The following is a 14675-nucleotide window of genomic DNA, read 5'->3' as shown; positions in this document are numbered from 1 at the left end:
AATTGATAAAACATGCGAGAATGAAGAAAACTACAACTCTAGCTATATTTTTGATTCAGTGACAACATTATAACACGATTAAAAGCTCAAATAAAGTCAGTTTTGCATAATATAAATCCTTGAACAGTGCGGTAGTGCCTGGATTCCCTGTACTCTCCTCCCACACAAATAACTGCTCTGCTTCTTGGTGCTTTTTCCTGTGATCTTCAATACACCGGCCTGTGGACCTTTTTGACATTGTTACCGTGGGAACGCTGAAGGCTATTGAAACACCTGTGAGAGACTAACAAGCTTTACATCATGCATTATGAAACACAGTCTGTATTGTATGTGGGAATATAGAAATAAGACCTTGTTTGTTCTTTGCAATCAGCTGACTGCTCTATATAGTTCTAAAGTTTTATATTTACAAAGAAGGTTCACCACAGGGCCATGAAATCAATAGGATTTTAAAGTGACAAAGACTGACAAAGTAGAAAGTAGAAGTTTCTGAACATGTTTAAAGGGACGATATTACGCTATTTTCTGATCTATGTTATCCGTACATCTTCATTAGAATCATTTCAGTCCTAGAATCGCCAGTCTCAACTGCCCAAAAGCCCAAAATTATTCATACCCCTGACAAATTTTGACTTAAAGTTACTTTTACTCAAGCCAGTTTTTCTTTATTGGAAATGATACAGGCGTGTCCCAGAAGATAATAAGATGATGTGCAAGAGTTATCATTGTGGAAAAAAAAAAATCTCAGCTTTTATTTACATTTGAACGAAAAGTCGCATGTCTAGAATTATTCATACCCTTCTCAAAAATTAATCGAAAATATCATTGCTGACCAGTTTTTTGCACATTTCCACTGGTACTTTGGCCTTTTCATCTTTAGCAGTGAGCTCCAATGCTTTCAGATTGAAGGGTCTCCTTGCCATCACCCTGATCTTTAGCTCCGTCCACAGATTCTCAATTGGATTCAAGTCAGGACTCTTACTGGGCCACTACAAAATGGTAAAGTTGACATCCTATAACCATTTCTGCCATTGTGCTTTGGGTCAATGTTGTAGTGAAATGTCCACTGGTGCCCAAGTCCAAGTTCCTCTGCAGGCTGCTTGATGTTGTTGTTGAGAATCTTGACATATTGCTCTTTCCAATCAAGAAAAAACTTGCTGGTTGAATAAAAGTAACTAAGGCTACGTTAAGACTGCAGGGCTTAATGCTCATTTCGGATTTTTTTGTGAAATCCCATGTTTTTGTGAGGTCGTTCACATTTCCAATTAAATGTGACTTGTATGTGATCTCCAGTGTGAACAGTATACGGCCCGAAAGTGTCCCGCATGTGCACTGGAGACACGATGACGTCATCCACAGCAAGCGTGCTTCATGTTTACGGAAGTTGTCCAAACATGGACGCGAGCATTGAGCACCTGGCGATTTTAAAGTTCCTCTCGTACCGGAACCAGAACATGAACAACTTACTTGTTTTAAGGAGGAGATTGAGAAGGAGAAGGACGAGGTTTTTGGCCGTGGTGTTTTGTGGGGCAGCGGCAGCAACGTCCATTGAAAGGAACGTGTGGATGTGGAGACGTAGCCAAGAAATCGGATTTGGGTCACTTCAGGCTGCAGTGTGAACGTAGCCTAAGTAACTTTAAGTCAAAATTTGTCAGGGGTATGAATAATTTTGGGCTTGACTGTAGATAAAATGTAGCTGTTAACTAGAGCGTTTTGAGTTTTGGAGACGTGGACAGACTAATAACAAAGGTTTTCTCAAACATGAGTGAATGATACAAAACTAAACATGACGTAACAGTATTATAACATGGCTTAAATGTCACAAGGGTCAATTTTGCATAATAAAGGACCTTAAAATATCAGAATAAATGCTTCTTACTTGTAAATTGTGCTTATATTTGGGTAAAATTCTCCCCGGTGTAATGTTATCATTAAGCTTCAGAACTTTCTAACTACCTGTAATTTTCAGCGTGTTTTCCAACTTTTCTTCACAAATTGCTTCTTGATTGGTGTAAAACTATAATTTATATTTACAACATGTATTATCCCACCAAATTAAGTCAAAATTAGACAAACGAAAACCTGCCATTAAGAGTTTCTTCAATCAGTTACAAGAAATTACAAAAAAACGATGGAGCAAAGACAATCTACAGTGTTTTTAAATATAACTCGCAAAAATACATGAAAAGATCGATTGGGCTTCTACACGTGAACTTTTGAATGTACACGAATAATCATTACAAACTATGATGTCAAAAAATAATGGTATACTTTGCAGCTGATGTTATCAACTTTCCCTGGGAGTGTGAAGCTAACTGTAGGCACTGCTCTGTCAGAGGCTTGTTAAACTTTAATCTGAGTTTTACTTTAACTAGTGCTGTCAAGCGATTAAAAAAATTGAGAGATTAATTAATTATGATCTGTAATTAATTCATCTAATTAATATCTTTTTTAATCTCACCTAAAAATTGCTGAGAAAAGCTTCAACTTGAGGTATTTTCATTTGAATTCATTATTACATTATTTTCATACTTTCATTAACGTTTTTATATAAGTATCATCATTATTACTGTTACTAATCTGTATAAATAAACTCAACTTTACAACATATAAACAAAAAACACTCTAGAGCCACATCAGCCCGTTTGACATTATAATGTGTTTAATGCAGCTTTGCACATGTCTCACAGAAACAAAACTTAAAACCGCATGGCTCATTTGCATAAACTAAGCGGAGAAAAAAAAAAAAAAAAAAAAACACTTGTGATGCTGATGCGGTTTAGCTTCTACTAAAGGACACGACTCAGTGGAATATAGATGTTCTCTCTGTGACAGAGGGATGTTGATGGTGAAGGTGAGTCTGTTCTGTGTTTGTGTCGTGATGTTTTCAGATCAGACATGTGCAGGTTTATCGCAGATGCGGCGAGAACGGGAATGAAAATTAGGCTACAATTCTTTGCGGGAGCGAGTGGAGCAGGACTGCACAGTGTGAGACTGTGTCCTAACAACACATAAAAACAGCTTTTATAATAAGGCAACTCGCATACAGAAACAGTAAAGTTAGAGATTAAAAATGAAATTAAAGCGATTAAAAAACATAATGCACTAAATATGACTGTAATTAATTAATCGCTATTAACACGATAATTTGACACCCCTAACTTTAACGCAATCTGACCAGAAAGAACTACAACAGGAGATCTGATTTGTTAGTCTTTCTCATTTTTTTGTTGAAAACCAAACTCCTAAACAGACCATGAATGCCCGTATTGATCACAGGCTCCTGAAAATATGATGTTTAAATCCATTTTGTATTTTTTAGGGAGTTTTCAGGAAATCTTAAAACTTTTTTGGCCGTCTTCGCTGATGTGTGTTTTGTGTCTCTGTGGTTACTGCAGAACATCTCCAGAGCATCTCCAGCGTGATGTCAAAGCAAAGTATCAACTGAAGTTCTGCCTGGATCAAAACACAAACTCACTGGACCAGGGGGCTTGGATTCTTTTACAAAATTTCTCATTTGTGCAAGAACCCAATGCGGTGTATTTATTGGTAATCACGGCAACGCATTTCAGCTCCTTTCAACTCTCTTAACACCGCCGCTGTACAATCGACTCAATCAGCAGGTCTATATAGGAGCCGTGTGCCCAGTTATGAAACCTGTGATTAAAGAAAGAACATCTACATACATATATGCAGTTCAATCAAAGTTTATTGACAACATAACTCACTGAAACACAAGAGATCAGAACCCACTGCTCTGTATAGGCCGGAGTGTAGTCAACAATACAGTACAAATAATGAATCTACTTTTTATATTGACACTGACTCCGTGGAGGAACATTTGCAGAACTAATCTATAGGTTTACAGTTATAGTGTATTGATATTTTGCAATGACGTTACGCTGGGGGTGGTGTACGTGTATGTGTATTGGCGGAATGTTCACCAGCTACTGTGGAAACACAATGCACACATTGGCAAAAAAAAAAAAAAAGATTTAAACCACATATTTTCAGGGGTCTGTGATCAGTACGAGCGTTCATGGTGTTGTTTAAGTGTTTAATTTTCAACAAAAAAAACCCATGAGTGACTAAATGAAAAACTGTAGGAAAACAGACTGCACCTCTGGCACTGACAACCAAAAATATGAACCAAAACACAGCGGGAGCAGTTTGACAAGACGAATTTAAGATTTTTTGGAGTTTGAAAAGGCGAAAACTCAGGAAATGGAAGCAAAATTACGAGAGAGGAGCGTTGAAAAGGCTCGAAAAACATCAGGTTAGCAGCACTAATTAAAGTCATTTCGCCTGTCAAAAATATTTTAAATTACCTTTGCGACCACAATCACTTCAGATTGTGCTCCCTTACGCACTTTAACTGAAACTAATTAGCTCTATCTGGTATTCGCTCTGAATTTGAATGCAGAGGTTATAAGGGCAAAATAACACTGGCGTTTTTCCACGAATGAAAAAAAGAGTGAAAAAAAAGAAGAGAGAGAGAACGATTTTGCTTTATTGTGACTGAAAGAAAAGAGGTATTTCTCAACTTCTTGACAGCTACGATCCAGCAGGATAAAGGCAAAGGCTATATTCATTTACGCTTTACAAAGACGACGGCGCAGTAGACAGGGCTGCGCTGTGAGCCCTGTGATCTGATCTTCTCCATACACTGGTCCAACATTTGTACACACCGTTTTCAAAGGCAGTCTCCTTGAAAGAGCTGCTTCCGTTTAATTGTGGCAGGCGGACACCAAAGCAGCCAGTTTAACAGCTTATTTTAAGTGTAATGTGGTACAAGTGAGAAGCAAATTGAAGTCAACACGATCATGTCACAATGATGCCGTTTTTGATAACGTGTAAAGCCTTTTGATGAGGTTATAAAGTTAGAAGTTGATCAAAAGTAGGCCTAATATCTGTTTTAAGTTTATAAAGATGACACAATCTAAAGCTACATACACATTTCTTGTCATGCAATTGTGTAAGAAACATTAAAGGTGCACGATGTAACTTTTCGGGTGACATGTCTGTCGCCTGCTTGTATCCAGAGATGTTACTGCATATCCTGCCATGTTCCACAGTATCACATTAAAAGTATCTATCTTGCATTTTTTTATTGATCAAAATATCTTGAAAACATGTATTCTTACGATAAGTGGGCTCCATAAAATAGACTTGGCTTAAAGTGGTGAAGATTTAATGCCAAACCAATGACATCATCTTAGACTTTTTGGGCAAATTACTGTAGTTTTAGTATCAATAAGTTTCATTTTGGAGTTTATAGAGTGGTATAGTGTTTAACCCAAAGGTTCCAAACCTGGCTCCAAACACCACCTACTGTTGTTGTATCCCTGGGCATATAAGAATGTGGCGTAGATTGGCTGCCACATTTCTGTTAATCAGCCCCTAGATAGCTGTGGCTTTAGTAGTAGCCACAGACTGTATTTACCATATTTTTCACTCTATAAGGCACACTTAAAAGCCTTACATTTTCTCAAAAATCGACAGTGCGCCTTATAATCTGGTATGCCTTATATATTCAATCTTGTGTTTACTGACCTCAAACTGATTTTATGTGGCACATGATACTCAAAAATCTGTCAAAATGTTTTAATATGACTTTTGTAAACTACGAAGTCGCATTGCTTAATGAATTGTCGGAGCATTATGGCTAAGGGCAAAGTAAAGGGTGAAGTATAGTTATGAGTCGACTCAACACACACTGCAGCCGACGTCTTGTTACAGAAAAAACATCTATATTTCACTGAGTCGTGGCCTTTAGTCTGACAGAAGCCATTTTTTCAGTGTTTATAGTTTATGCAAATGAGCCATGTGGTTTTAAGTTTCCTTTCTGTAAAACGTAAACAAATGTGGCAAAGCTGCATTAAACACATTATTACTCAATGTATATTTGAGTCGTCCTCGTAGGAAAAAAAAAAAAAAAACTTAAATGATCCACCCACATTCACATTCATAATCCACATTCATCAAGACAGGGAGGCAACGCCGGGCGAATTACACCACGATCTGCCAATGGATCGTGGACGCCTGGACTAAGGATCAGTCTCAAGTGTCGTCTGTTTGTTTTGCTTAATGCTCCTTATAATCTGGTGCGCCTTATGTATGAAAATAGACGAGAGAATTCAACATTATTGATATTGCGCCTTATAATCCGGTGCAATTTATAGTCTGAAAAATATGGTATAAATGGACATAGGTAACCTGCTAGCCATCATGTTCCAAACAGAAATAGAAATATGGGTGTGCTTCCGGCTCCATCGACTCTGGCTCCACCACACTGAAAAATTGTCGCCTCTGTCTCTGTAACTGCTGCTGTGCACCTCGTCATTTTAGTTTTAAAATGTTCGTATTAACCCACTCTACATGATCCTGGTGTTTTTCTTTCGCCATTTCGTCGGTTAATAAATTCCTCTTTCTAATATGGACTTGGCTCTAAATTGGCTTCTATAACTCCCCTCCTCCATGAGCTTCATTTGACTCCCTTAGTCCACTTCTTTATACAGTCTATGGTAGCAGCTAATAAAATGTAAAGTGCTTTGGCTATATTATAATGCTCTATATACATACAAGTCATCATCATTATAACAAACTGTATAATGGCCCGAAGGATTAGAACTTCTTGGCCCCACAAAGCTGCATGTTTGACCACATAAACACGGCTAAACATGATTTACTGTTCTAGCGACGCACGCGATGGTTAAAGGTCAAAGACTGGTGGAAAATCTTTAATGGTTTTCTGTGACGGACAAAACGTAATAATAATTCCGGGGCGATGTGAAGGTCAGTCTGTAGCTGTAGTGTTATTGTCTATGGTCCCTGTGGCTTTAGCTGGAAGCAGGCTCCAGTCGTCTCCATCTGGAAAGGTCACAGCTTTTCTGGATGACTGAAGCCCGAGAGGAGATGAGCAGAGTACACAGAAACAAATGTACGTACGCATGCTATATCTCATTCACACTTCAACGGCAAACAACACCACACGGAGTTACAGTGAATAAATGGAGTTATGTCAAAGTCTTCTGTCTTTCTCTATGGGTGTGTTGAGATAAGCTACTTGCTGCTGGGTCTGGCTTGATATGTTTTTGTACAAGCTTGAGCAGTCATAAGGACTTTAACGGGTCCTATATTATGTAAAATTGAGTTATGATGCTGGTACCTCCACAAAAATACATTTCATTCACACATGTTTGAGTAACTCTTATTATTTATTAGTCTGTCTATAGCTCCAAGGCTCAAAGTGCTCTGTTCCATTTTGTGATGTCATGAAGCAGTAGTTTAAGTTAACAGATACCTTTTACATTTAGTTCAGTAGAGATTGGCAATTCCAGGGCTGAACTCATCCAAATGCAGCTGCATGGAGTTTAAAAACACAGTGGAGCACCTGTATTACTATATGACATCACAAGGTGGAACACTGTGTTTTCTGTTTGAGAGAAGAACTGTGCCTAAATATGTTGAGTTTGTGTGTTAAACATGTGTGAATGAAATAAAACACAACTCCAAGTATGTTTGTGATAAGGAAACAACATTATATAAGAGATCAGAAAATAGAGCCCTTTAATAAAGCAGCGTAACACTGGATGGACTTAAAAATGCTTTATGGAGATAAATTCAGTGTCATATTGTAAAACACTCCAGGCCAAGATACAAACCTGGTGTGCGTGAGTGTGTGTGTGTTTCATGTGGGTACTAAGCCCATTCACACAGTTGTAGGGATGTGCAAAAATATTGAAATATTGTGATATTAATTTTGGTGTTTTTTTTTGGGGGGGGGGGTTTGTATCTTTTAGCCATTTTTTGTGACGGTACTAAAATTTTTCTGCTTATTTAATTTACGCAATACATATACCGAATTTTCCGCTCTCACATATCATATATATCATATTATATTGTATCGAACTGAAAGTGCACTGTATCGAGATCTGTATCGTATCATGGCCTATGTAACAAGGTATGGTATCGTAGTGGTAATTTCTTAATGATACTCAGCCAGCCCTAATATTCACTGTTTTGATGATTAAAATAGATGTGTCTCATAAGTAGTGGTTTAACAAAGAAATATTGTTGTTAAAGTGTATACACAACAGAGTATAATGTGCAATATGAATTATCTAATGTATCACCATATTCTGATAATATTGTATCGTGAGCTGTGTATCGAGTATCATATCAAGTCGTGAAGGAGCAAGAGTTTCCCAGCCCTAGAGAGTTGGGTTAAGATCAGATCAGTAGCAAGCCTGGTTAAAGTTATGCTCCTAAAAATAAACAAAAGTCTGTAATGTCCACGTTAGACAGTTGGATCCAACCCGTGTGTGTGTGTTTGTGTGTGTTGTGTGTGTGTCTGTGGTGTGCATGCGTGTGTGTGTGTGAGTGTGTGAGTGTGTGAGTGTGTGTGAGTGAACAAAAACACTGGCAAACAAACCACATGCCAGACAAGCTGACATTTCTCCTCTCGCATCTCCAATTTGGGCTGGCAGGATGAAGGGTAGCCCAGCCGCACCACCTGGCAACTGCTCCCCTCTGCTTCTGCCCCTCTTCCCCTCTTCCTCTCTTTCCCTCTTTCCCTCTCCCTCTTTCTCCCTCTCCCCCTCTCCTGCACTGACAAACTGACAGCAGCTTCTATATGGAGGGTAATACGGGGCAGTAGGTTGGGGGTTTAACATACAACTACACAACCGTCTGGATAGTGCAAAATGGAGAGCTACAAAATCTCAAATGTGACCAAAAATCTGACATCACCAATAAGGCTCCAGTCAAATGAAGCTCATCGAGGCTGGCAGTTATAGGTGCGAATTTACAGCGAGTAGAGCCAATCCAAAATACGCACACACACATTTTAAGTAGGTCGGAAATGACTTGTAGATGTTCATCATTTAATTGAGTGGCGCCTCATTTGAATAGATCTATGCATAATTATGGTAAACACAGCATGTCTGACCTGCATCATAATGTAAGCATTATGTATGAAGTAAACAAGACACGGTGACCTTGTAATGTCACTTATACATCTCTCTCTAACTCTGCTGTCAGAGTGTTTCAGGTCTGATGAATACGTTCCTGTTTTCCTCAGCTAATTAAACTCTTCTTAGAATAGTTCTTAGTCAAAGTTCTCTCAACTACACAACATGTACACCAGTGTTTCTCGAACTGTGCTGCAAGCTTTCTCTGGTGGGGTCTTCTACCACTCAGGTACACTTAAAGACAAATTTGTGTTGACTGTACCATAATCAGGAGTAAGATCCTGGTATAGTCCCATTTAGACTACGTAAATACCTTTGAGTTTTGTTTTGTTTTTACTTTCTTTTTGATTTCTACACATTATCAATAAGGTATGTGTTTTTGTTAAATCCAGTTGAAAAAAAAGCACAGACTTCTGTCCAAAAATGCAGGAAATGCTTACAAGTTATTCTCAAATAAAACAGTCTGTAAAAGTCTGACATTATAATAGACTGATTGTCATCTGTGGGCATCGCCATGTTCAATTGGTTCATTTGGAAGCTTCACCTTTGACTTCTGCACAAACCTCAATGTTATGACATGATTGGTCACCCTCACCCTTTAAGAGATTCTCAAGAGTTTGTGAAGTCACAAATATCATGAGAATCCATCTTGCTGTGAAAGGTTAGGATTGTGTCAGAGTCTCGTGTTAAATCAATGAAGAGTTTAGAATGCTAAATACCAAATTACCACTAGTTACCCCGCGGCTTACTGCATTATTCCATAACTCTTTTGTTTCCTTTTTAATATCGTTTTAGCTACTGCTTCTCTATAAACTCTGTCTTAGGTTGTATTTGGCAAAGGGAAAGCCAAACCTGTTCTTAAGTTGTATTTGCAGTAGCATGTGAGGTAGTATTTGCAGTAATATCTGAGGTAGTATATGTTGTAGTATTACTGACAGTAACAGTCGCCCGTCTCACCTCCAGTAGCTGTGTTTTGTCGTAGTCATGGCGATGCAGATAGATGCTCTGACTGAGCACAGAGTACAGCCGCTCCAGCTGCTCCACACTGAAGCCATGGCTCTTCTTCACCACCAAGTCCAGTAAGACCTACAAAACACACATTTGATTTAGTTTAATATGACAACTCAGAGATATTAGTTTGATTTGTATTAAAGAAATGCAAATAAATGGATGAAAAGAAAATATATATAACATTATACATAACATTCATTCAGGTTTCAAAGTGATAAAAGATTAGGACCGTCGAGTTGAAAATCAAGTTGAAAATCAAGAAGGTCTGAATTAAATCATTAAAGAGCCTCCAATGACCAAGCCAACATGTCCATTTCAAATAGTTAAGTTTCTATGTGGGGTCTGGTTGGACGCTTCTGGTTGGAGGGCTCCAGTTTGTCTCCAACAAGACGTTATTGCTTTACATGGAATGTTCATCAGTACGGCATTAAATGTATCTATCTCCCATTTATCCAGTTTGCAGAAAAGACTCACCTATTGAAGTCACCCGCTTCTCTCCATAGACACAACTTTAATGCCATACTGAGCGAAGTTTTAGGCAAAACAATAAAATCACCATAGAGACAAGCAGGTGGCTGACCCTCCACCAACAGAAAAGTGACATAATGCTCTTTAATTAAAACACAGGTTACATTTTATTATTATATTTAAACAGTTTTCATAATTTGCCAGAGTTTTTACAATCCAAACTATTATTTATATATTTATACAACCCCTGTCATTTATCATTTTGTAATACAAGGCTATATAATGTACACTTTTAATTATGCATGTATGTAGGAGGTCTATTGAAACAAATGTTATTGTTTTGCATAGATTGTTCCACACTATAGCACTAAATTGAGTTATCTTGACTAGGGTTGTGCAAAAATATTGAAATATTGATATACTGTATCGTTTAATGTGAAGATACAGTATCGATATCATGGGCTGCTGTATCGATATCGCCAGGAGTATTTTTTGGTATATTTTACTCAATTATTTTGTTACAGCTCTACATTTTTATTGCTTGTTTAGAGGAAGGAAACTCGTTTATGCGACACATTTGACATTTTCACTGTTTTAATGATTAAAATGTTTGTGTTTCATATGAACTTTGCACAGGAAGTGGTTTAACAAAGACCTTTAGTATCACTTATCACTTCTAGTATCATTTAGCTATTATTTTTATTAAACTGTATCGAATCGATCTGAAATATATCGCATCGAATCGTAAGCTCACTGTATCGGGATATGTATCGTTTCGTGACCTGTGTATCGAGGCATGTATCGTATCAGCAACTTCTTCAGCAATCTTGCATGTATTCAGTTAGTCGTATTTATATTTATATTGGTGTCTTCTGCTTTTCTCTGTGGACATTAAAGCACGTTTAATGCCATACTGTGGAACATTCTAGGCAAGGCAATAACATCACCATGGAGACAAGCAGGTGGCTGACCCTCCATCAACAGAAACGTCACACAATGCACTTTTAATTAAAACACAGATCACATTTTAGTTCATTTCTTTACCAGTTTTTCATAATGTGTTTTTACAGTCCCTTGTAATTTATAGTTGTGTAAAATGGGGCTATATAATGTCTACTGTTAATTACTCATAGTATAAATGTATGTACGTAGGGGGTCTATTGAAATAAATAGGTGGTGACAGGCGCGGGGGACAAACTGGTCACACAAGCAAAGCCCTGGCGTTATTCAATGCAGATGTAGGCTTCGGAGGTTGCTTGTATTCAAAAGTAATTATGATCGGACTGACAGCTAATTAAGCCTAATCATAACGAGAAGCAAGTTTACATTTCACTGCTACTTTAATTAAAACAATCTGGACAGCGAAAAGCCCTTTTAATTGACCCAGCGCTGGTATTTTCGTTTAGTTATTTGTCAGTTTAAATAAGCAGGAGCTCATCGGGATTCAAGGTCTCGGGGAAAGCAAAAAGGTGCAGTAATTAAAGCTACAATCGAGCGTCTGTAAGCAAACGAAGAAGAAATGTGATTAGAAATTAAATGGCATTTGTGTGTGTCGCAGCAACAGTGACCGTAGCCGTGAGAAACGCGCACAAGCGGGTGATGTCATGATTAATAAAACACAAGTTGTTTGTCAAAAGCTTTAATCAGGCGACGTGAAGGAGAGATAATTGGGACGAGCGTTTGAAAAATTACACGAGGAAAAAAACTGCCATATTCCATCTGTTTGTGATTTAAACGTTACAAGAGTTGTCTTTGTAATTAAATTTATGGGGAAAATTATTCAAAAGCTACAATGTAAAATGATAAAAGAGTACAAGATATTACAAATAACAAAATAATTATATAAATGAATATGTTCTAATCAATCATAATCTTTTTTTTGGCTAAAAATTTACACTGTGGCTTTATAAATCATGTTATGTCCACTCTTATGATTACCTACCATGGACTTATTGAGCCACTTCTCATTTCTCAACTCATTTACATGTTTCCTTAAATAATATTGTAATTCTACTATTACTTTAGCATACTTTTTGGTGACTCTACACACCCAAAATCCACCCATCACGTTCCATTATGTTTTTTAATGGCCAAAATGGAAAAAGAACCGCGTGAATTGCCTTTTGGACGACCCATAGTCTTCAGACAGTCTCCAATTCTGTTCAAATGAAAGTTTTCAAAAACAATCAAAAACTTTTACTCCACACCTGTGTCCCTCCAGAACAACGTGGAGATAAATGCGTCTGCAAACCAACGGCCATCTGTCTTATTCAAATGCAAAGAAAAACAAAATCAAATTTACTCCGACGTTCTCCTTAAGATGACACATAAAGCTGATGCTGCAGTTTTAAAGGTCCTATATTACACAAAATGGACTCTTATGAACTTTTAGCCTTGTTATAATACTCATACCTCCTCTAAAACAGACCTGGAGATGTGTTTTGTAAGTAATCCTTTATTATTAGTCTGTCTACATCTCCAAAGCTCAAAATGCTCTGCTCCACTTGTGATGTCATGAAGCTTTAATTTTCAACTTAACAGCTCCTTTTACCTTTCGTTTAGTAGAGACCGGCAATTCCAGAGCTGAAAGCATCCAAATGATTGTGTGTAGTTTTAATGTGCAGCTACAAAACTGTTCATAATGTGTAATAATAAGGACACCATGTGCCTTTTTCTCGTCTCTCGCCTTTTTCATTTGGCAATAATTGCATAAGAACTAAAGTTGTCCTCTTTGTGCAGGTAACACATGCAAATATAAAAGTTAATGGTTAACCCGCTTAACCGTTACAGGTCGACCTGCGCATCACTACTGCCCAGTGTCAGAAAGAACAGGTTTGGTGAACAGTTTGGTCAGTAATCACTGTGGCACTCCTCCATAACCCGTGCATTATTCGTTCATTTGTTTTTCAAAATAAAACCACAAAAAAGAAAACAAAAAAAAAGGAACTATTTTATTCATTATTTGTCTCCAAAACCAAAATGAAAAAACAGATAATTTTTTTTTAAGTTTTTCGATTTTGTGTTTAAATGAATAACGAAAAAAAGGGATAATGGCAGTTTCCCATTTCCGTGACTTAAACTGCACCGCATTTGGACTGAACCAGGACTAAAACAGGACTAAACCAGGACTAAACCAGGACTGAACCAGGACTGAACCAGGACTGAACCACGACAAATCGTTATCAGTTTTTTTCATTTTGGTTTTGGAGATAATCAATGAAGAAAATAGTTTTTTTTTTTTTTTTTTTTTTTCCGTTTTCTTATTTTTGGTTTTATTTTGAAAAACGAATGAACGAATGATACACGGATTCTCAAATGTTTAACTTGGGACATCCATTTAGATTCAATGGGGACATTCACGGTACGCACAGTGCTTAAAGGCGCCCCCTGCAGGCGACTGTGGGGGTTTACCGTATCGTAGGTGTATGGACTTTATGTGTTACTTACTCGAGGATCCTAATAATATATCTTTGTAATATATGCAGAAGTTAAAGCAAAGGAAATTCTTGAACCGCGACAGCCCTAGCGATAAGTAAACGACTTTTTTTTTTTTTTTTTTTTTTTTAAACATAGATCAGAAAATCGCGAAATATGGGCCCAGCCAACTTGAAGCAAACACACGCGACTTTTCTATCACGCTAACCCATTTCGAATACCTACCGCGAGCTGTAGAACTAATGTCATGCGAAACTCAATAGTCCAGAAACATGACGTTAAGTGGATAATACTTTTCAAATATTCACATCTCCATAATCCAATCAGACAGACAGAGAGGAGTGCACAGTAATATAGCGGTGACACCAAACTCCACCTGACCGATCTAATCACACGAAGTCCCTAGCCAAATAAAAGGCGCATACATAAGCCAGCAGCGCGGATAATATTCTGAATTGATAATGGCTATCTGGGGTTAGCGCCAGTACTTTTTTCCTATTGAATATTTTATTGCGTTCTTTCTGGACAGTTACTCCCGGTGTCGGATCGGCAGCAGGGGTCTCGGGTTTCATCGGTTTGAGAGAAGAGAGGAGGGAAATGGTGCAAAACTCGGATCGCAATTTTAACAGGACGTGCATAAAGTTTTTATTGGCGTCGTTATAAAGAGAAATTCCACAGCGCTTTTAGGCAACTCCTGGTGTGTGAGCGCATTTTTAAGATGTTTACAGGAGTTTAAGTCGACAGCTACACCTTTTACCTTTTGTTCAGTAGACATAAAGTAGTAACACC

At 37.7% G+C, this 14675-nt stretch overlaps 1 protein-coding gene across 1 annotated transcript in view; it reads right to left on the bottom strand.

The window, feature by feature from the left end:
* atad2b (ATPase family AAA domain containing 2B) overlaps positions 1 to 14675 on the bottom strand; it is a 184747-nt gene that overhangs the window by 19074 nt on the left and 150998 nt on the right. Inside the window, 1 exon segment of the mRNA XM_055149307.1 lies at positions 9930 to 10058. Within this exon segment, the coding sequence (XP_055005282.1) occupies positions 9930 to 10058 (129 nt within the window).

The sequence above is a fragment of the Boleophthalmus pectinirostris genome, unplaced genomic scaffold (genome assembly GCF_026225935.1).
Source record: "Boleophthalmus pectinirostris isolate CB_2022bp ecotype Guang Dong unplaced genomic scaffold, ASM2622593v1 HiC_scaffold_13, whole genome shotgun sequence".
In the NCBI taxonomy this organism is placed as follows: domain Eukaryota; kingdom Metazoa; phylum Chordata; class Actinopteri; order Gobiiformes; family Gobiidae; genus Boleophthalmus; species Boleophthalmus pectinirostris.
Note: the sequence above shows the minus strand (reverse complement) of the source record. Positions and strands in the feature narration are given on the sequence as shown.